This window comes from Nuphar pumila, chromosome 11 (genome assembly GCF_984573655.1).
Source record: "Nuphar pumila chromosome 11, dmNupPumi1.hap1.1, whole genome shotgun sequence".
NCBI classification, from domain to species: domain Eukaryota; kingdom Viridiplantae; phylum Streptophyta; class Magnoliopsida; order Nymphaeales; family Nymphaeaceae; genus Nuphar; species Nuphar pumila.
In genome coordinates, this window is record NC_143259.1 from 114,746,682 (window position 1) to 114,770,885 (window position 24,204).

The 24,204-nt window shown below is 39.4% G+C and overlaps 1 protein-coding gene, 2 non-coding genes and 1 pseudogene across 3 annotated transcripts; all 4 read left to right on the forward strand.

Moving 5' to 3' along the window:
- The first annotated feature begins 172 nt into the window (after positions 1–172).
- Positions 173–1,405, forward strand: LOC149822953 (pentatricopeptide repeat-containing protein At1g59720, chloroplastic/mitochondrial pseudogene; annotated as a pseudogene).
- Positions 1,406–4,023: 2,618 nt separating this feature from the next.
- Positions 4,024–4,094, forward strand: TRNAG-GCC (transfer RNA glycine (anticodon GCC)). The gene has a single exon. It is a non-coding gene; the product is annotated as a tRNA-Gly (tRNA).
- A 441-nt stretch (positions 4,095–4,535) lies between these two features.
- On the forward strand, positions 4,536–4,606 carry TRNAG-GCC (transfer RNA glycine (anticodon GCC)). The gene has a single exon. It is a non-coding gene; the product is annotated as a tRNA-Gly (tRNA).
- A 7,925-nt stretch (positions 4,607–12,531) lies between these two features.
- On the forward strand, positions 12,532–15,365 carry LOC149822956 (uncharacterized). The gene is made up of 3 exons (XM_089981338.1): positions 12,532–12,638; positions 14,707–14,922; positions 15,054–15,365. The coding sequence occupies exons 2-3, from the start codon at positions 14,728–14,730 to the stop codon at positions 15,111–15,113; spliced, it is 255 nt and encodes an 84-aa protein (XP_089837464.1). The 5' UTR covers positions 12,532–12,638; positions 14,707–14,727; the 3' UTR covers positions 15,114–15,365.
- Positions 15,366–24,204: the final 8,839 nt, after the last annotated feature.

The window sequence follows — 24,204 nt, forward strand, 5'->3', positions numbered from 1 at the left end:
CACTGCAGGACTCACTCACAACCCTTTTGCTATGAGCCGAGTCATCTATTTCTGTGCCATCACGTCACCCAATCTAGACTTTGCATGCCTTGTTTTCAACCAATTAGAGAGACCCAACATCTTTTCTTGGAACACAATGATCAGAGGCTTTGTTTCTACTGACCAACCCATGATGGCACTCTCTCTCTATGCTAAGATGCTTCATAAAGGCATATTGCCTGATAAATACACATACCCATTTTTGTTCAAGGCATGTGGCTCTCTTGCTAAGATTGGATTGGGGTTGGGGAGATCACTTCATGGCCATGTTTTGGCACTTGGGTATGCCTTAGATGTGTATGTGCTCACTGGGATTGTGCACATATATGGGTTGTTTGGTTGTTTGAGCGAAGCACAGAAAGTGTTTGATAATATGCCTCAGAGAGACATGGCTTCTTGGACTAGCTTCATAACTTGCCATGCTGTTAATGGTTGTTTTAAAGAGGGGTTGCTGATGTTTAAGCTGATGAGAGAGGAGGGTGTGCAGCCTAATACGGCCACTGTGGTTTGTGTCATGGGCTGTTGTGCTCAGCTGGGGGCGTTGGATCAGGCAAAGAATCTGCATGCGTTCGTAGAGAAATTGAGCATCAAGTTTGATGTATTTGTTGGCAATTCACTTATTGATATGTATGCCAAGTGTGGGAGTATAGGTTGTGCTCATCGAGTCTTTGATGGAATGTTTGAGCGGGACTCGTTCTCTTGGACTGCCATGATTGCCGGGTTTGCGATGCATGGAAATGGTTGGGATGCCATTGCCATTTTTTTGGAAATGAAGCATCGAGGAGTTATGCCAGATGCAGTTACTTTTGTTGCTGTTCTTAGTGCCTGCAGTCATGCTGGTTTAGTGAATGAGGGCTTCCTGCACTTTGATTGCATGGAGAAAGAATACAAAATTGTGCCTGATATCAAGCACTATGGTTGCATGGTGGACCTTTTGAGTAGAGCTGGGCTCTTAGATGATGCACTTGAGTTTGTTAGATCAATGCCAATGAAACCCAGCTTGGCTATATGGGGAGCTCTGCTTAGTGCATGCAGACTTCACAATAACATTGAAGTGGGTGAACTGGCTACCAAGGAGATGGAGTCATTGCCAGAGTTTGGAGGAGCCCATGTGCTCTTGTCTAACATTTATGCTAATGCAAATCGATGGGATTCAGTTGCTAACTTGAGGCGCAAGATGGGAGATCAGGATACAAAGAAGCCCCCTGGTCGTAGCTCCATTGAGATTAGAGATGCGGTTCATGTGTTCATTGTGGGAGATAAAACACATCCTGGATCACCAGAGATATACTACATGCTTGATGAATTAATGATTCAGATGAAGTTGTATGATTGCATGTCAAATGAATTGGGTGTTGACGATTGAGAAAAGTTTACCAACAACACAAGGCTGATCAAACTTATGTCGCATGGCTAAAAGGACATGAGACACTGTTTTTATCTAATTTTTCATTAAGAATAGTATACAAGGGGACACAACTTAAGAGTAAAGTGGAGTATCCTTGTGACATAAGATCAAACATGTTCAATCATTATGTCAAACACAAGAGCAAGCCTGACTGCTTATGTAGCAAAATGATGTTACAATGAGAATTTAAGATGCAGACCAGGTGACAAAAGAGCCACCTGTTTCGGCTTGCATCAGACTTCTATTTTTATTGAGTTCAGGGCTAGGAGAGGGAGGTCATGTTTGGTATGGTTGAGGTATTCCACTTGTTAGATGAACTAATGAATCACAAAGCAACATTCTCATGTTTGAGCATGTTGGTGTTTATGAATCAGAAACAAGTGAATGGGAATTTCCTGACTAAGTTGTGCCAATAAAGCTTCTCTTAATTGAGGTGATTAGTGATCACCGAGTCATCATCGATCCTAGGGTTTGTCTCCTACGTGTATATTTCAAATGATTATTGACAATTTGATTGATTACAGTGAGCCAGTGGCAAGAAGAGATGCAGCTATTGGCTGTTATGGATGGAAAAAGCTGTTCCAGATATAAAGAAATGCAGAATACGAAGCTGCCTTCAAGATATAGAGAAATGCAGGTTGATCGTCAGACACCAAACATGTCCGCAATGAGAAGAAGTGATAAAAAAAATGAGGCAAAAGAGGTCCAGAGAAAGTGGAATTGCAGGCTGTACTGTGTGGGTTAGATATCTATTGGGGCAGTTTGATCACATACCAAACATGTTAGCAATGGGGAGAACAGGAAAAAGATGAAGCAGAAAGAGGATGAAGGAAAGATACCGTATATGTATATGTTAACCGTTCTAGTTTGTTGGTTCAATTGTTTCCAAGTCTCTGTAACTCTATAAACACCTTAAATCTAAGAAAGTTTTGATTTAGTAAACTTAAATTTTCATCTAAGCATGTATTAATTTGTAAGCTTCTTGGTTCAATGGTTTCCAAGCCTCTAGCTCTATCAACACTGAATTGAATGAAGAGGGAGTTTTGATTTGGTAAACATGAGTTCCATCTAAGCATGGACTAATTTGAATGGCATGTGACCAACCACAAATTGATCACCAGTGAAACCAAGTTTGGTTGATAAACAATGGAGCAACATGGGTGTGCCCTTAGATCCAGGGAGCTCACTCCATGCTTGTGGTAAATGATCATAATATAGAAAATGGTGGAGCTGCAAATGGCTCTAGTTTGGGTTTAGACATGAAGTTCCAGATCTAGTTTGCCCCAAGGCACCATTGTATGGTTTGCTTGGTTACAATTCAAGCATGGCTAAGGTCCGACTGAATGTGCAAATTTCTGCTCTTTCAAAAGTCTCATGCATGGTCTGCCAGATCTGAGTAACAAGTGCTCAGACCATGTGGGTGCCCAACTGGTCTAGGTCACTGCCTTTCTTTCAAGAGTAACTTGTTTCCTTTGGTGGGCATGGGTCAGAAATAGTCAAACGAAGAGTGTATCAGAGCGAGCGTTGGCCAGCCCTACTTGGTCATCCACTGTAGGGATGTATGCATTTTTTTATCCAAGCTAATTGGATATGGCCTAAATGGATTTGGATGAAAAAAAGCTATTACTAGTGCTAGTAAACGAGCCCAGCTTGAAGTGTTCAAGTTATGCTCATTCATGTAGCGAGACAAGCTGAGTTCGAGCTCAAAAGGAGCCCGAGTGAAATGAGTATAGCTCAAACTGGCTAGTTTATTGGAAAAAATACCTAGTTTTAGCGCTAGAAGTATAGGATTAATAAAAACTACACTGTTTTAGAGCTAGATGCAATAAGATTTTTCTGCTAAACCTATTTTCTGCAAATCAAACGTTTCAATCATATGTTTATTTGTATTATATTATGTAAGAATACATCTCAAATATATTTCTTAATACTTAGTGAGTTTATATGAGTTGAGCCAACTGCCTATTGTTCATATTCAGCTTGCAAAGCTTATTTTAAGATTTTGAATGAGCTTCATGAGCACCTCAGCTTGTTTCCCAGCCCTAGACACGATTATTAAATGAGAGAAGGGGGATGGTCCTGATTCCAACCCCTTTTCTCGTTATGTCCCGTTAGGACCTTCCAAAAATCATACTTTTAACTATTTTTTGCTTGATCTCTACCGTTAAATGTGTTTTTCATTGTTTGATTAATATAGAACATGTATTTGATTAAGATTTTTTATACTAAGGTGTGTACTTTAAAGAGGTAAAAAAAATCAATGGTTGATATTATACAAAAATTTGATGATAAAATATTTACAATTTTACATCAAATTTGAAAGAAAGTTTGTTTCTTAGTAAATAAGAAATGATAAACACATCTAACTGTTCAGATCTAACAAAAAAAAACTTGAAAACTATGATTTTTAGAGGGACTTAACGGGGGCCTGACAGAAAAAGGGGTAGGACCATCCTGCTTCTCACTCAATAAATATGTCTAAATCGTATCCACAGATGGGATGCCATCTCTTTTGCAGAATTTACCTAATGAGATATCTAATAATATAAAATCTAGACCATTACTGTATCATCAAAGCACCAGTGGTCTAGTGGTAGAATAGTACCCTGCCACGGTACAGACCCGGGTTCGATTCCCGGCTGGTGCATTTTTTATTTTGCTCTTCGAAATTTTCAAGTAGTCTAGCATTTAATATTCTTAGTTAAGTTTTCACTCTCCATTATTAACTTCTAACAAGTATATCGGCACCAGTAGTCTAGTGGTATATTAGTACCCTGCCACGTTATAGACCCGGTCTCCATTCCCGTCTGGTTTAATTTTTTTCAATAGTTTTCTTCGAAATTTTTATATACATAACTTTTGCTTCTCTAACTTTTAGGGTAACCAACCCCTTGCCTGGCAGGAGCAGTTAGTGCACGTCACCTTGTGTTGGGTCGTTGCAAGTTCGAATCCCATATGGTATGGTTGTATAACTGGTAGGGGTCGGCCTAACACCAGCTTTCTCGGAAAAAACGAAAAAAAACTTCAAGGGAAAAATGCTATCTTTTAAATATTCTTCTATATTGACATTTAGAAAATGAATCAACATGCACCAGTGGTCTAGTGGTAGAATAGTATCCTGCCACGGTACAGACCCGGGTTCGATTCCCGGCTGGTGCATCTCTTTCACGTTTTTTTTGAAATATTTTAACCGTTGATTGCAACGTTTAAATAGGAGACATCTGTGATTCTAGGCAAGTCCCAAGTGGTGCTGACCTTTACAAACAGGAGTACTATTCATAATTACAGAAGAATGAGGACATTTTGGGAAGAAACTACTAACTTTATTTGTTGACAATTAAATTTTTTTTTTGACAAAAGAAACTTCTAACTTTATATATGGCAGCAACAACTAATTTCGACTTAGTTTTTAATTGTTATCATGCTCTAAAATTTCCCTTTTCATCAACACTACAAAGCCACTAGATTACGAAAAAAGTTCCACATGTGAAATTTTTTCTCACCTTTCGTGTTAATTTCCGAATAGCCACACATACACAAGCCGTAAAAGCCTCCTGACTCCCATTACTTAGAAAAAGTGACCCACTGGTTCAAGTACATTACTGCATGGACAATTAAACATCCACCTTAAAAGAAAATGAAACTTGAACAGCAGAATACAAGAAAGCTTAGTGTATCTTCATTGAATAGAAAAAAGAAATAGAATACAACTTGATACGGTTACAAGTGAAAGGTTAATCAGGGCAAGGTTAGTAACAATATCAAAATGATTACACGGGTAACAATATCAAAATGGTTACACGGGTTTGACAGGATAATGATGACCAAGAGGTTACACGGGTTATCATTATCAAATGGTTACTCGAGTTTAAAATGAGATAACGTATACGTATCTGGTAACTGTGGGTTTGATGAGATAACATATACATAGGGGTGGCAAAACCTGACACGACCCGCCAACCCGCCTCTTAGGTGGGTTCGGGTTTGGCTTAAACTAACCCGTTTAATAAACGGGTTGACCCGCCTAACCCATTTAATAAACGGGCCGGGTTTGTGTTAGGGGTATGCCAACCCGCAAACCGGGCTGACCCGTTTAATAAACGGGTCGGGTCAGGTTTCCCTCTTTACCCTAATTCAAGTCCTTCACTTCACTCTTCTTCTTGCCCTAATCCTCTACCCCTCTCTCCTTCTTCTCTGTGTGCAGGACCTGCCTCTCTCCGTAGGCCATGGCCAGTGGCCACCGTCCCGTTCGCCTCCTCTTCCGTCGCTCTGGCGTCGTTCGAAGGCCTGAGGCCCTCGCGGGTTAGGGTTTTGTCCCTCAGCCACGGCGGTCTAGCGCTGGAGAAGCCGGCCTCCGGGAGACTCTTCGTGAGGGCAAGAACCACCTCTCTCCGTAGGCCATGGCCACCGTCCCCTTCGCCTCCTCTTCCGCCGCTCTGGCGCCATTAGAAGGCCTGAGGCCCTCGCGGGTTAGGGTTTCGTCCCTCAGCCACGACGGTCTAGCGTTGGAGAAGCCAGCCTCCGAGAGACTCTCCATGAGGGCAGGAACCGTTGTCGCGCCCAAGGTATTTGGAGTGCTCTCCCTAACCCGTTTACCTGACCCATTTATTAAACGGGTTAGGCGGGTCGTGTCGGGTTACTCATTTAATAAATGGGTCGGGTTCATGTTTGCCACAACCGACCAGCCAACCCGACCTGATTGCCACCCCTACATATACATATTCAGTAACTGCATGGTGAATATGATAAAATGTGCCTTTATTGTACACGTGTACACGGTAACAAACATTTTAAGACTCTCTCACAAGTTATGTTTTTCGAATTAATCATACCCAACTTACTCTGTAATGTTTGAAACAGATCTTGACCCAAAGACTTGGTGAACAAGTCTGAAATTTGATTTGTCGAGGATATAAACCGGGTTTGAACCTCTCCTCGCTTTGGACCTTGTCACCTATAACATGGCAATCAATTATGTTTGGTCTTCTCATGAAATACGGGGTTGGCAGCTATATGCAGGGCTGCTTGATTATCACAATATAACTTCATTGGATAATCATGTAACATACCCAAATCTACAAGTAAACTTTTGATCCAAGTCAATTCACAACATGCAAGTGTAATGGATCTGTATTATGCTTCGACAAATGATTTAGAAATGGTTGTTTGTTTTTTTGCCTTCCACATGACAGGGCTTGATTCAATCATTACACAATACCCACTTATCAACTGTCGGGTCATGGGGCACGATGCCCAATCTGAATCACAGTAACCGTTGATTTGAAGTTGACTATTCGAACGAAGAAGAATACCATAACCTGATGTCCCTTTTAGGTATCACAATAGCTTAAACATGACCTCTTGATGCGGTATCTGGGGTTGATTCATAAACTGACTTAACACATGAACTGAATGAAGAATATCAGGCCTAGTCAAGGTTAAGTAGATAAGTTTTTCGACGGTCTTCTGATACTGGGTTAGATCCTTAAGAAGCTTGCCATGCTCATTGTCCAACTTTAGATGCTACTCCATAGAAAAATCACAAGGCCGTATACCCATATATCTCATATTATGAAGAATACCTAGTGTATACTTTCGTTGTGACAAGAATATCCCTAATTTTGACCATGCCACCTATATTCCTAGAAAATATTTTATTTTTTCTAGGTCTTTCAATTTAAAATGATCATTGATAAGAGACTTAAGATTGTTCATTTCTCCAAGATTATCACCTGCAATAATGATATAATCAACATAAACAACTATAAATACCTTGACTCCTTTGTTGATTTTTAAAAAAAGTGAATAATCTGCCTTTGATTGCAAAAACCTTATTTCCTTAAGAAGTTCAGATAATTTGGAGAACCAATTTTGAGATGACTATTTAAGTCTATAAATGAATTTGTTTAAGCGACAAACAATATTCTCCTCATGTGAGAATCCAAGTGGTAACTTAATATAAACTTCTTCTTGCAAATCTCTATGAAGAAATGCATTGTTGACATCTACTTGAAATAGGTGCCAATTGTGTATAGCTGCCACAACAAGAACACATCTGATGGTGGCTACCTTTGCAACAAGGGCAAATGTCTCGTTATAATCCACTCATTCTATTTGGGTATAGCCCTTAGCAACTAGGCATGCTTTATATTGTTCAACTGATTCATCGGATTTGAATTTAACTTTGTAGACCCATTTACACCCAATTGAGTCTTTTCCTGACGGTGAGCTGGTGATCGTCCAAGTGTCATTCTCTTCTAATGCTTAAATCTTGGCTTTCATGGCTTCTTGCCACTTTGGATCCTGCATGGCTTGAAAAAAAATAGTCGGTTCTTAAGTTTGAGTTAGACTAGAAAGAAAAGCTTTATGAGGATAAGAAAAATTCTTGTCTACAAGATAAGAAAGAATTGGATAACGAGTATCTCCTATCCTTACAATTCCATCACTCAACAAACTTGATTTGGAATCAGGTGTAGTCAGAAAACATCGATAATCCTTAAAATGTTTAGGCAGAATTTGTGGTCGTGGAGACCTACGAGGTTGAAAATCAGAAGGAGAACAAGTCGATTGTGCTTGAGTATTTGGATTATCAGGCTCAATTGGATTCTCATTTGGGTTTGGATTGAGTGGTTCTAAAGAATGTATATTGTCTTAGGGGTGTCTTGGGAACAATTCTGATTGGGGGAGATTTTTTGAAAATCTTCCATAGACACGTTGAGAACAGGTAGAGGGATAACAACATTACCATCATTTTGGAATTCTTTTTTATCTTTGAAAGGAAACTCAAATTCATTGAGTTTGATGTCTCGGCTTGTGAAAACTTTTTCATTTTCTAAATCATACACCTTGTATGCCACTTGCCCATAAGGATAACCTAAAAAAATACATCTTGTGGCACACATATCAAACTTGTGAGTTTTGTGAAGGTTAGTAGTACATTTATATAAGATCTCATAAGGGGTTTTGTCTGAAATGGGATGAGAAGGCAACTGATTCAAGAGATAAGCAACAATTAAAATACTTTCTTCTCAAAATTTAAGAGGAACGTGAGCTTAAAAAATGAGTGCTTGTGCCATGTTAAGGAGATCATAGTGTTTGCGCTTAACTACCCCATTTTGTTAAGACGTTGCGACACAACTATGTTGCCTCTCTATCCATTTTTCTCGTAAAAGATTTTTCATATCGTTGGAAAAAAATTATGTCCCATTATCAGATCTAAATTTTTTTATTTTGATTTCAAATTGAGTTTGAACAATGGTAAAAAACTCTTAATAATGCTATATATCTCAGACTTATATTTCATAAGATAAACCCATATTAATCTTGAAAAATCATCTACAATGATTAGAGAATAACGAGCTCCAGATAATGATGAAACTTGATATACACCCCATATGTCATAATGGATTAACTCAAAAATAGATTGAGACAATATTGGATTATTGAAAAACGACAAGCGAGATTGTTTGGCTATATGACAGATAAAACAATCGTCCACTTGTTTGTAAGGATTAACATAATTTAAATCAACTAAGGTTTTCAAATGAGAATTGAAAACATGCCCTAAACGACAATGCCAAAGTTCAAATTTATTGGATGTCAAGGAAACAACTGCAAGCCTGCTTTCATCAAGAATATAAAGGCCACTTGACATTCTACACGTTCCAATCATGTTCATCGAGTGACGGTCCTGTAAAAAACAAGATTCATCGTTAAAGATCACATTACAATTTGAATCTAAACAGAGTTTGACAACAATTATTAAGTTGAAATTGAAGTTGAGAACATAAAAGTCATTTTTCAGAACAATATTAGGGAATAGTGTTATGGTGCTAATGTGAGAAACATGAACTTTTGACCAATTTGGTAAACTAATCGGTGGGCAAGTGGTAAGAGTAAGATTATCAAGGCTAGATAACATATGTGTCATATGATCCGTTGCACTGATGTCAATGGCCCAAATGCTTTTAAATGAAACACAAGTTATTGGGTTTGGCAAGTTACCTGCTAGATTTACTTTGGGCTCAACAATACCTTGGTTGGACTGATTTATGAACTTGTTAAACTGGTTCATGAACTCGACAAACCTTTGAAAAAGTTTGGGCTTGGAGAAGTTATTTGCTGCATTAGCCTTAGGCCTTGACTGTTCATTGGAGGTGAACATGTTTGAAAAACCCACCAGATGGTAGCATTTAGATTTTATATGCCCAACCTTACCGCAATGATCACAACGGAGGTGTGGTCTTGTCTGACCTCTTGTTGCCATTTCTTTGGAATGCTCGTTAGACTGAAAGGTAGTAACAACAATAGATTCAGATGAAACCGTGATATTCAATTCACGTTGCCTTTCTTCTTGGATGACAAGTGAGTATGCTTTGGCAACAATGGGTATCAAATTCATCAAAAGTATTTGGCTCCTAATATGGTTATAACTCTCATTCAGCCTCATCAAAAATTACACTAACCTGTCTTGTTACTGCATATCATGGATGAACTTCATGGTGCCACAAGTACATGACAGTAAGGTAACGTAGGAGGACAACTCATCCCATAATCCTTTGAGTTTAGTAAGTAGACGACAACTGAAGAATGTTGTTGCTTGCAACTGATGATTTGTTATTGAATTTGATTGATTTGAGGAGCATTAGATTGGGAGAATCTCTCTCGCTCAATTCCGACCATACTTTCACTGCCGTTTGGGCATATATAATGGTCAAAGATAGGTCCTTATGAAGTGCATTCAAGATCCACGATTGCACCATACTATTGCACCTTTTTCAGGAAGCAACTGGTGACGCTGGTTCAGTAGGTTTATGAATGATACCATCTACGAAACCCATTTTTTTCTTTGTGCTGATCGCCATGCTCATCACACAGTACTGCATGGTGAAATTTTCCTTTGTAAGAGGCTGAGAAACTAACATGACACCTGGTGAATATGAGTGATGAATATAATATGGATTCACATATTCTTTTGTGTTGTTCCTTGTACACTGATCCGATGATGCTGATGAATGTGCCCCTTCCTTTGACATGGTGTTAGCAACCATCGACTCTGATACCATAAAAAAAAATGAAACTTGAACACCAGAATACAAAAAAGCTTAGTATATCTTCATTGAATAGGAAAAATAAATAAAATACGACCTAATATAGTTACAAGTGAAAGGTTAATCACGACAAGGTCCGTAACAATATCAAAATGATTACACATGTAACAATATCAAAATGGTTACACGGGTTTGACGGGATAATGATGACCAAGTGGTTACACGGGTTATCATTATCAAATGGTTACTCAGGTTTGATGAGCTAACATATACATATCTTGTAATTGCGGGTTTTGATACGATAATGTATACATATCCCATAACTGCATGGTGAATATGATAAATGTGCCTTTATTGTACACGTGTACACGGTAACAAACATTTTAACAAACTTGCAATCGCAATGACCCGATTGCAAGAGCGAAGCTCTACCAACTGAGATATATCCTTCGAGTCAAATAGAGAATGCATGTGCCATCAAGGTGGTATCCCATGTGGTAAGCGGGGTCCTGTGTGAAGCTGAAGGCCTAGGATCGAATCCCTCTGCCACATGAGGCGGCTGTTGTTCTCGTAGGGGTCCGCCTAACCCCAGCTTGCTTTCAAAAAAAAAAAAAAATAGAGCATGCATGAAGTACAACCATATTGCCTTTTGGGAGTACAAAAATTAAAAGTTAATCCATAACTTATTAGCACTAACAAGGATTATCCTTAATTTAGGCTGAATGAGGTCGCTCGATGATTAGGTCACACTATCATAACCAAGGGGTCTTTCTTTGGAATCTTGCAAGAGTTACACCTTAATTTGCTTGTAAGAAGAAACTAATAAGATGCTTTTGAAATTCATAGTTGGGCCAAAAACTCAGGGGTTATCTTTATTACTATGATATAGTACTAGGGATGCAAATGGGTTGGATCTAGGAAGAGGAATTTGCAATATTTGGCTATCCTAGATTTGAACCAATCCGCCTCCCTAATATATTTTGGGATCCGAAACCCAACCTGTTTGCATCCCTAGATAATACCACAATATGTTCAGAAAAGTTCTAGGTAGCATTAGGAAACAAGCCGAGCCATTTGTGGCTTGGCTTGCTCATGTTCACCTTGTACAGAGCTTGTTTAAACTCGTAGAATATGCTTAGCAAGCTGAATACAAATAATAGGTATTCGGCTCACTCTACTCACATAAGCTAGTTATGCAGTAAGAAATATATTTTAGATATATTTTACATGTATTTTTTTGTAATCTTATTTCTTCTATCTATAAAACAATGTAGTTTTTCTATAAACAAGCCAGGTTGAACTTAACTCGTTTAACTCGAATTGATTGTGAGCTCGAACTCAACTTAGCTCCCCACAAGAATGAGCCAAGCTTGAACACTTGAAGCTGGTCAAGTTCATCTCATTTAGGCATTAATTTTTCAATCAACATAATTTTTTTTACTAGAAATAGTCTCTGAATTTATTTGTATTGATCAGATAACTATGGGTTAAAACCTCAAGATCCTTGGATATGAGATCTGATGGATTCAAACGCACCCTCAGAAACATAAGACCAATATTACCACATGTATTTTGGATCTGATTTGGATTCAACTTTATCCCATTGGATCTGATTCAGATCTGGACCTGGATCTGGTTCTGAATTTGAATATACTATTTATATTTTAAATTTGGATTAAGATATAAAGAGATCCAACCCGAATCCGACCGAGTCATGCCAAATGCATGTAACACCATGATATTCACACATTGTCCCTGAGGCATAACTGATACGGTGACGTCGTTGACCACTTGAAGATCAAGTCTTTCTTTCCGACAGTCAACTTGGGGAACGTTTGCTGTGACTTTTAGTTAAATTTAAAGGTCAAGCCTTATAATAATAAAGTTACAAATTGACAAAGTCAGGGGCTCTTTTATGAAAACATTCATAATGTTCTACGTTTCAAACATTCGTTTGATAGACTTGTTTTTTCAAATGTCACCCTAAAGCAAAATATTGCTTTCAAACGATAGTATGTGGAGGTAGAAACAGGGGGAGCCAATAAATCCGCGGTTCCCTCTCTTTCAACACGTTTCGATCACCGGAAAGCCTTACGCCTCTCGCCGGAAAGCCGCCTGTGCCTCACCCTCGCATCCTTCCGGTAATCTCTCTCTCTCTCTCCGAGGGTTGAGTAAGGGTAAGGGTAAGGGTAAGGGTAAGGGTAAGGGTAAGGGTTAGGGTTTTGGATTGATATCTCGTAACCGAGGAAGAGGAGAGAACACCGCTGTTGATTCCGGAAACGACGATCAATCGATCTCTCCCGGCGGTGGTTCTTCTCCGGGCAGAGAGACTCTAATTTTTCACGGCGGGGAAGAATTCCGACCGGTTTCTTCCCTTCCCTCCCCGCTTCTCAGTTGGATTGCGGTTGATGGTTTCGACCTCGATTATTCACAAATCTCTTTGTTGTTGCCGATAATTTTTGTCTTTTACCTCCTTTTTTGTTGTCGAATTCGGTGTGAAAGAGCAATTGCTATTTTATAATTGCTTCATTGCATTCCCACTTTGATTTGGCTTGCTTTGATGGATTCTTCTGCGTAATTTGCGGAAATTGATGAATGATTGTTGCCAAATATATAATTTTTGAATTTTTAATCATTTCGGGAAGCAAATGATTGCCGAGCTCTTGGTCTATTCAGATTAGTCCATTATTATATGATTCCTCGTTGCTTCGATGGATTCATGTACCTGTTTATATATATATATATCTTGTGCTGTTCATGTTTTTGTTATTCATTCTATCATCACAAATGGATTGACTCTTGTGTTTGCGTGCACGTGTTCGTTTCTTTCTTTCTTTCGTTCGTTGTTCATTTGGGGAGTTTAAAATAGGTGGGAGTGTGGTGAAGATAGAAGCAAATTTCTGTTTTGATTCCATAATTGAAAAAAAAAAATGGAGTTGGCTGCAAGTTTTGTTCATGTAGCTAAGTGCGAGATTTTTTGGCGTCAAAGCGTGCAGATCTTCTTAAAATGGTAATTAGTCGGACTGTAAGTTGCAATTTGGAGAGTTTGTGATCTGACTTTGATCGCAGCTGGGATTCGAGACTCGTTGATTCCTTGTATCATTTTGAGTCCAGAGTTTCTGGTACTTTGGACTTTTGACCTAGGTTACAGTTCACACCTTTCTTCTGTTGCCTCTCTTTGTTTATAATGGCATCAATCAAATTTGTCAGTTCCTGTTACCCAACTAATGGCTTCTTGCCTTTACCAAAATCTCATTTTCTGTGAAAATTTAGGGACATAGGAGTTGGGATTTGAATGGTCAACTTCGGGCTGGATGTAGTCCTATATATTTGCAGTGTCTGGCCTAATCTGATTCCTATGTGGATGTTAAAAGCTTTAATAAATGAAGATAAAATTAGCTTTTTGCTCATGTCAATTTTACTTGTGGTCAGGTTGTAGATAGTAGTTGGATTCGGATGTGAAAAGCCAGAACCAAATTTGACCCATTTAACTAGTGGGTGCTTACTGTTTCCTATTAAATGGTAGTCGCTCAGTTGGATTTTGAGCCAGATGCACTTGTTACCATCCTAAATATAGGTTTAAAAAATGGGATATTCCAATTTATGGAAAAGATTATGGCGCTTTGGTATTCCCATGAAAAAGACTCAGTTGTACTGTGTGAGCATTAATTGGAGGCTAGATCCATCCAGTTTCCTTGGACCAATAGTATATCTTTAGTTGTAAATAAAAATCCAGAAACTGCGCCACTTGTCCTTTGAAAAAAAATCCTATCAATAGCTAGATGTAAAAAGATGCACATATTAGGAGTTCCAGGGCACTAGCGTAAGCAAATGTCGGACTATAATCTTAAGGTAGATCAACAAAACCATAAATAAGGGCCTCAATATTAGTCTGCCATAGTACATCACTTCCTATGGTTCTGTTTCTCAGAACTGAGGGCTTGGCAAAACACAATTAGTGAGAAGAATATATTCAAAACAACCAGACATCAAAATAATGGGGTCTTTGATGCAAAAACTGGACACTTTGCTGAAGAGGAATGGATGCAAAAGTGGTTTGGAATGTGGAGTGAAGTCAGGGACCATGTTTCAAATTAATTCCTTTGATTTATAGATTTGGAAGCATCTAGTTAACAATGTGCACCTTTGTGTAATACCTTGTGTGTACTTTTATGACCTATTCATGGGTTTGACATATGTGTTTTGTAGATTCTTCAACACTGGATAATCATGTCCCCTGATGTTCAAAGAGAGGGGCAAGGAACTGCTCAAATAACCACTCGATGGACGCAAATGGGAAGTGAACAAAAGAGTGCAGCTGTGCATGCAGAGATAGGTAGAGTAAACAAGCTTCCTTCGAACAGCAGCTATGCAACACATCGCATGCGTGTTCTGAACAAAATTCTGCAACTCATATCAATTCAGGTTCATAATTTATGATATCTTTGTTGGGATTTTCCTTTGGTGGAATCAAATATTTCAACCATGCATTAACATCTTTTTTCCCCAGAACTCAAAATCTTATTGCAAGCATGCTTTTCTTTTGTGTTTTTCAGAGGCGGACTCTTTCACAAGATGAAGAGTTGGAGCTACTTTTTGCAGGGCTTTCTTTGTGAACACCAATGCAAATTTCTAACGCCGGTCAGTTTGTTGCTTTAATATAAAACTAATTTATAGCTTTCAAAATATAAGGTTCACAATAATATGGCTTGTGGGCATAAAATCTTGTGTAGCTTTCCGTAAACATGTATTTATACTGTGATTTTGGATAAGTATCAAGATATCTTGGCATAATGGCATTTGAGTCTGTTGATCTAACTGTAAAACAGTTCTGGTATTCTTATTATATTAGCTATGGTTTTGGATAAGTTCTGGCTAGTAGGAAGATCTTCTATAGCTTTTGGGAACTTTTTGGTAGGAGAATATGTTGATGTATAATATGGTTAATTTAAATGTTATCATGTCCATGAGTGGAACCTGAACCCATTCGGTCGATTCATAGTTTTAGTTTTATTTATGCAAATGATAATCATTGTGCTCGATACTGCTTGTGTACTGAGGACGGAGAACATGTTAAACCATGCTGTCATTATCACTGGCAAAGTGTTTACCAGATGTAGTGTCTCTACAACAACTTGTTACTGAGGCTATGTACCAGAAGATGGGGGGCAAATAATCTGTAAATTTGCTCTGACATTGTCTGATCAAAACATTAGATTTGTTAAATCAGTTTTGGTCTAGACTCTAGGGGCACGTTTGGAAGAGAGAAAAACTCATAAGAAAAGAAAGTTTTGCCTATGAGAGTTTTTGATATGAGAAGTTTTCCAAAACAAAGTTTTTCGCTTGTTTGTGTAGCATGAGAAAAACAGTGGGAAAATGTGAAAAAATGAGAGAGAGGAGGAGGGTGGTGGTCTATGTCACAGGGACTCGGCAAACCCAGTGCCGCACCCGCATCGACGCAACGTGTGTGCGGCACCCAGTGCGGTCAACCCGACCTTGGGTGCCTTATGCCCAATTTTTTTATTGTTTTTTTTTTCTTCTAGGGGGCGCTGCCCCCAGAGACCCCCCCGCCAGGGGCAGCCCCCCTGGACCCCCACCCGTTGACCGCGCAGCGGGACCCGCACCGGGGGGTGGGGGGAGCCCCCCAGACCCCCCTTTTTGCAAGGGCAAAAACTTTGAATCAGGCTACTCATCAGCTCAACCCCTCCCCTACACAAATTTTATATATATATTGCCGCACCCCCGCACCCACGTTTTTTGAAAGTGCTGCACCCGCACCCGCACCCATGTGACATAGGTGGTGGTGATGGTGGAGGGTGGTGGTGGTGGTGGTGAGATGGGTGGTGGAGAGTGTAAAAATAAATTCTCTTGGTAGGAAACACTCATCAGCTCGACCCCTCCCCTGCACAAATTTTATATATATATATATATATATATATATATATATATTTATTTATATTGCTGCACCCCCGCACCCAAGTTTTTTGAAAGTGCCGCACCCGCATCCATGTGACATAGGTGGTGGTGATGGTGGAGGGTGGTGGTGGTGGTGGTGAGATGGGTGGTGGAGAGTAAAAATAAATTCTCTTGGTAGGAAACACTCCACCACCCCCCATGGAGGAATGTTTCCTATAAAAAAGTGTACTTTTTAGAAAAACTCTCATCGAAAAAGTCTCTCTCGTTTGGAAGGGTTGGAAAATCTGTACAGATTTTCTATTTTGCATCACTTTTTCTACATCTTTCTCGCTTCCAAACGTGCCCTAGAGGTATGGAAAGAGTACACATTTCTGAAGTTTTGTGATTAATTAGTGAAGGTTGCATACAAATTGTCACTGTAGCCTTCCGTGAGGTTTCTTTTCTTTGAAAGTGTAAAAGGAAAGTATATTATGTAGAAAAGGAAGCACATGAAGTGTACTTTATACCCTTGACATGGAGTTAGCATGCAAAAAACATAAAAAGCAAAAAAGGAACAAGGCAAGGATTGCTTTTATGTCTATTCATGTGCCGTTTTCAATTTCAAGAATAATGTTGTTGCTTGTTCATGACGCACGGTTGTTGGACATTTCTTTGAATTGTTACTAATTTTGATAAAGATGAGAATCATTTAATGTACGTGCATATGTTGGTTCTTGGCTTTTAATTTAAATATCAGGAAAATTTGAAATCATAAATCAGAGTTTGTGAATCCACTCATTGTACCATATGTGCCATGAAACCAAAGAATTTATTCTGATGGTACCCTTTGTACAATAGCTCCTGATCTATGTCACATGGATATGGCTGAATGTTTGGGGATACAACCATTTTTATGAAGTTTTCAATGTAACTAATATACAAGGGGATACAGAACGAGAGTCAAAATGAAGTATCCGTGTGACATAGCTTCTGATATAGTTGCTGAACTTTACAATTCACTGGACAATGAGTCTTTGAGACGAGGACATGCAAATTAATGACTCTTCTTTTTTCAAATCCGAATGAATTGGGGATGGATGGGAGTAAGGACAGAAAGAGGGATGAGAGCTCAAAAGGATGGATGTTGGGGTAAGGCCAATGCCAATTTGATGTGCCATAATTAGAAGCTAATGAGGGAGAATGGAGAACATAAATTTTTGTTGGTTGAAACTTGAAAGAGGTTTGTTTATAATTGTGTAATTTGTTTAGTTTAGTCCTTGTCTTCCGAAATGGATTAAGAGCCATTTTGAATGCGGAGCTAATGAAATGGTGTCATGCTATATCTTGAGCGGTCGAGTTCGGACCAATTGCATGTTCGTTTCTTTTCAATGAATGCGAGAAGCAATCACTGTCAGTAACAAACATGAACATTATTCATATTTGGAGATGAACAAACTCCTTTATTGTGTGAATCAATTATCAATTTGTTTTAGCTAAATTTGTTAAACTGTAATAAGGTCCATTGTAAGAAGATGAGAATCATGTGTTATCATTACCTATGCATGTGATATAACCGTTATAAAGCATTATATTCCAACATTATTGAGTGGGAGATGGAAGATATTACGTTGACGATTCTGAGACAATTTTGAAGCCTTTTAATGTTTATTTTACTTCGGCCGATAAATTAAGCAAACTGTTTAAAACTCAGTTTTTTTCCAGCTAGATAATGGGGTCGTTTGGGCTGATTTCTGCTCATGTGGCCTATTTTACAAGCTCATTATGTTTAATGCGGCAAAGCCTGAACAAAGGCTGCTTGGCTTGGCTCGGTTCAGATTAATGTGGTGTCTAGCATAGGGCAAGGTCCATCATGCCTTCCATTACTTTTGACTGAACCTAAGGGCTTTAACCAGGTTTACTAAGTTAACCTAGCACGTTCTTGGCCATGTAACCATTGACCGAAACATTCATCGTTGGACTGTGTGAAGCCTATTGAAGGCCTATAAATAAGTTGATCACTAGCCAATTAATTCACTAGGTCTTTCAACTAAGGCTGGAAAACGAGATGACTCGCTCGTGTTTGGCTCATGAGGAGCTTGTTTGAACTAGCGAAATAGGCTTAGCAATCCAAACAGTAACAGCGACTGTTCGGCTTGGCTCGTATAAACTCATTAGCTAATAATAAATGTATTTTATGAACAACGACTTAAATAACCTTTGTTTTTTATTGAAAATACCATTGCTAACCACGAGTTAAAGAATATAAAGATGACCAATTTACTGTTTACTTAACACTTTTGCCCTTTGTCACCTACAAGTTTAGGAGTCTGATTTTTCAGGCGATAATTGACATGACACCTGATTTTTTGAGGCTATAACTGACATGACACGTGATTTTTTCAGGCAACAATTACATGGCCAATGCGGCTATTTTCTTAGGCAACATAAGGGTAAAACTGTCAACAAAAAATCAAGTGGCCATGCTTCACATATTTTGAATAGTGAATTGGCCATGTTTGACATATTTCTCTAATCTCGGCCACAACAATGAATTTTCCCCAAAATGATCGGTATATTCTATGTTACGTGGCAAAATCTGTCACGACCCGCCAATCCGCCAACCTGGCTGACCCGTTTAATAAACGGGTTAGGCGAATGGGTCAACCCGTTTACCCGACCCGACCTGCCAACCCGTTTACCCGACCCCGACCTGCCTGCCAACCCGTTTACCCATTTACTCGTACCCGACCCGTCAACCCATTTACCCGAACCCGACCCGCCAACCCGCCCGCTAACCCGTTTACCCGACCCGACCTATTTATTAAATGGGTTAACCGTGTCGTGTTGGGTTACCCGTTTAATAAACGGGTCAAGTTCGTGTTGAGGTATGCTGACCTGCCAACCCGACCCGATTGCCACCCCTAAGGTAGGTTGAAGTGATGGGCTTACAAGCCATATACGTTTGAGTTCAAATCCTCTTGCATGTAGCTTTAGAACAACGTAATTGTTTTGTAAAGAGCCACTTTGATTTTAGCTCCGTGAGTTTAGTGTCCAAATCCTAGATTAAACATTTTCTGTTCAGTTCAAAGCACTTTCTTTTACTTTTTGTTGAAATATTATTAAAAGCTAACAAAAAAATAATAAACCATTAAAATAATAGCTATACCTCAGCATGTCTGCGCGTGTCACCAAAAACATGCAGCCAAATTGGTGTATCCTTGTGACATAGGTCAAAACTCATCCCTAACCTCTAGAAACTTCTCCCTTGATCTATTTGCAAAATGACTACTCATAATCTTCTTTCGTGATGTAAGACTATTAATTTTTTTTTGATACGCAAGCTGAGGTCAGGCGCAGACTCCCATGCAACGTACCATCGGGTTTTTAACTTGTAACGTCCCAACACAAGGTGACGTGCACTAACAGTGCCTACCAAACAAGCTGAGCCACCGTTGAACCTTTTTCAATGTTTTTTTTTGTTTTATTTTTGGGCATGGCCATCCATTTTATTACCAGACTATCATCACCCCACAAAAGCAATTTCTCGACATCAAACTTGTAAGCTAAAGTTCTCGACACACACAAGATGTGATTTTTTTCCTTTGGATGTTTAATGAGTAATGGCTCCATATTAGATGCTTGCTTACAGAACCGAAGAATTGGCCGTAGATATTTTTGTCACTTCGTTGGCTTTTGACAAGAATTACAAATGAAAGAATTGAAATCAACTGAATAAAGAACAAAAGCAAAACTTTGAACTTGTTTTTAAGAAGTATTTGGCTGTAGTGATATGTTCCACAAGGGCCATGTTGGGTTTTGGCAAACCAGGTGTTGCCTAAAAACCAAGTTTTTTGGTAGCCTGGTTTGCCAAAAACCTAGTTTTTATGGCTGTTTGACCATCAAAAACGTAAAAAACAAAAGAAATAAGGCCGGTCATTTTTGGTCGAGTCATCGACCAGAAATAGTTGGTCATGCCCAAACAAAAAAAAAGGTTAAAAAAGAACCAAGCATGCATGGTCAGCCATTACCAACGGGGGCCTGATAGGGTCTGCCTAACCTCAGCTTTCTCTGCCCCAAAAAAAAATGCATCGACAGCTATTTTCGGGCTAGTGACTGACTGAAAAATGACCGACCATGCACAAAAAATTAAAATAAAATTAAAAACATTGAAAAAAGGATAGCTGGCCATTTTTTGATGAACCACCGGCCGGTCACCAGCAGAAAAATGGCACATTGGTATTATAAGGTGGGGGCTTCACAATGTTGAAAGGAAGGAAAAGGGTGGGTAATAGCCTCCCTCCCTCCTGACAAACCAAGTTGGAAAAATAGGGGAAGCTTGTTTTGCAAAACTAGGTGGAAGTAGGGGTGTCAACGGGTAGAGTTTGGTTGGGACCCAGGTAGAACCAGACTTGGACGATATTTTTGGTTATTGGGTTCAGACTCGGGTCTACTATAAGAGAAACCATACCCGGACCCGATAAAAACTACATGAACCAGACCCGGACCATACCTGGTAAAATAATATTTTTTATCATTTTTACATTGAAAAATTGTGGGTCTTAATCGGAATTCGGATCTGGAATAAAATTTTACAAACTATACTCGGGTCCATGTATTAATCAGACTTCAGGTTCAGACCCGGGTCTTAATCAGATCTTCTTATTTGTCACCAGATCCGGACCCTATAGGATTTGGTCCTGGTCAGGTCTGGGTAAACCCGACCCGTTGACACTCCTAGGTGGAAGATCCAGTTTTGCTTCGAAACCAGGCTTTGGGTATAAAAGTTGGTCCGACACCTAAAACTAGGTTTTCAACCTGGTTTTGAGTGTCATCTAAACAGTATCTAAGTACTTAATTTTTGTTATTTATACATTTGTTAGAACTATGTGGGGGGCTGGGTTTGCTTTTTCTACCCAAACCCATCAATGAGGATCTGGGACAGGTAGATACTGATCCAGATCTGACCATTGACAGCCCTAGTTGATAGATGCCTTTGATGGTATAACATTGCCAGAAGTGCATCCCGTGTCCATCCTCAACTATGACAAACATATAGAAGAAAGAATGCACATTAAGAAAATACGATCTATATTATATGTCCTGGTGCAGTCTGTGACCATTGGGTTCTTTTGATGCACACAGTGAGAATGAACAGCATCCATGAAACCCTTAATTGACCCCCATTTCTCTACCAAAACTTTGCCAAACTAATGAGTAAACTAAAAAACTAATGGAAGAAATCATTTTGCTAAACCAATGATACAAACATTATAGAAAATAAACAAAAAAACATATTCCATAACAGCAGCCAAGATCCACATTGGATGATCCATTTGCGATTCTTCTCATAGGAACAAAAAAAAAATACTATGATTGTTCGGTTGCTTTGAATAATATATTTATTTCATCTCTCTCCTATGATTCAATAATTACGAAGTTTCATCTTGCTTTGGCTAAATAAGAAAAATGATTATTTTCTTTTCATGTTTAGAAATATCCAAACTGCTGGTGTGTAAGGGAAAAATGGTTATTTGTGACGTTGAAATGAAACCTTGACAAATAACATAAGAATAAGATCATATCAAGACTAACCCCAATGTCTGTCAGCATAACACAATATTTTTAAGCATATATAGAACATAGAATCACAAGCATCTTGACTTTCCACCATCTCTCTGCTAGCAAAAGATACTCTTGTAGATAGATCTTGACAGGAAGAGACCAATTGGGATCTAGTCTAGGGGTGGCAATCGGGTCGGGTTGGCGTGTCAGCATACCTCAACCCGAACCCGACCCGTTTATTAAACGGGTCGGCTGTGGCAAACACGAACCCGACCCGTTTAATAAACGGGTAACCCGACACGACCCGCCAACCCATTTAATAAATGGGTTGGGTCGGGTAAACGGGTTTTCAGGTTCGCGGGTCAGGTTGGCGGGTTGACGGATCGGGTTGGCAGGTAGGCAGGTTGGCGGGTTGACGGGTCGGGCAGATGGGTTGGCGGGTTGGCGGGTTGACCCACCCGCCTAACCCGTTTATTAAACGGGTCAGCCGGGTTGGCGGGTTGGCATACCCCCAACCCGAACCCGACCTGTTTAATAAATGAGTTACACGGGTCGACCCGTTTATTAAACGGGTTGGCTTAAGCCCAACCCGAACCCGCCTAAGAGGCGGGTTGGCGGGTCGTGTCAGAAATTGCCACCCCTAATCTAGTCATTCCCAAAGTCTTTCCTGGGGCTGAGGGGTAAGCTCTAGGAGTTTTACGCTGTTAAGACAGCGACGGTAAGCACGACAGGTAGAGCCAGCACAACTAGGTCTCAGATCCTGGGGGGTTTCTCCGAGTAAAAAAAAAGGCATTCCTATCATCATACGACTTCTTGAGATCTCATTGGTGCAAGTTGTTTCGATCAAATCAGACCTCATAGATGTGATCTATATCATTCCATAAGGGAAGATCAGCATTTGAATCACTAGGACCGACTTTGTCTACAGGATTTTTTTTGCGATTCAAAAAACAATGGCTGAAAAACACAAAAAAAAAATATTTAAAAACTTTTTTTTCATCTAAAAAGCACAAAGCAAAGGTCGATCCCTATAAAATCAAGAACGTTGAATCCCTATGGGGTCAGATGACCAAAACAACTTATATCAATGAGATCCCAGAAGGGGTATGACGATAGGTGATGACACAGGGGATGAGAGGAACGGGGTTGGGAAGAGGCACATATCATTGGTGACTGAAAAAGATGTAAATCGCTTCTAATTCCACCAAACAACTGATTTGCACAGTTCATTGGCTCCATCATAGCACATGGCAAAACATTCAACATGACGACCAACCGCACCAACCTTGTCCTATAAATATGGGCTAAACAATATGCCTTAATCATCTTAGCTTAGCATCTTTCTTCTACTGCAATGGGTCGCTACCTTCCTTTACTTCTGCTTGTCATGGTAGCAATGACTTTCGCGGCCCCTGCTGTTTCTCAAAACTGGATCACTGTTCTCTGTCCGATATAGAGAGCTCTTGGTCTGTGGGCTGTGACAACTACAACAAACAGAATAATCGTAACCTCAGGTTCTTAGCAGTGAGGGATTGTTGGAAACTGAATTGCGGAACAGAACATTACACCTACTGCTTTATGACTGTGGTCAGGGGTGGTGCGTGCCGGACTGAAGTTCATGAAGATAAGTCTAGACCTAACCAACTTCCAGTTAACAACTTGGGTTACTTCATTTGCAACTGATCAATGTATTGTGGATTAGTCTTAATAACTGCAGCACATCTGTCACGGGCCTACTTCTTCAATAGGTCAGTGCAGTGATGGTCTTTTCTTACCATCATAAGCTTTTCGATCAACTTTGATCATTGAGAGTGCAAGAAAATGAGAGAGAAGAGAGTGAAAGAAATTACAATCACTTGACAGCAATCCCCACGATGGTGAACAAAAGAAAGCTCAACGCATTTGCATTCATTCACAATTTTGCCCGCAAGCACATTAGAGTTCAGATCTACGGGCTAATCCTTCAGGATATCGATCAACCTAAACTAAAGCACAAGGGTGGCAGGAAAAAAGTTACAATTGACTCAATACTTTACATCAATATTCAACTAAAACAAAATAGACTCTAAACACAACTTTACAAAGCGGGTCATTGGAAAACAACATCAATAATACTATATAATAAAGCATACACAGTTTGTTGTGGCAAAGAATAAAGCAGTTGTCGCATATTAGTGTGCAATTATCTATGTGGATTGGCATATCATATATGTGCTGCCATGTAGCATTATGTATTTATAGTAACTAAGT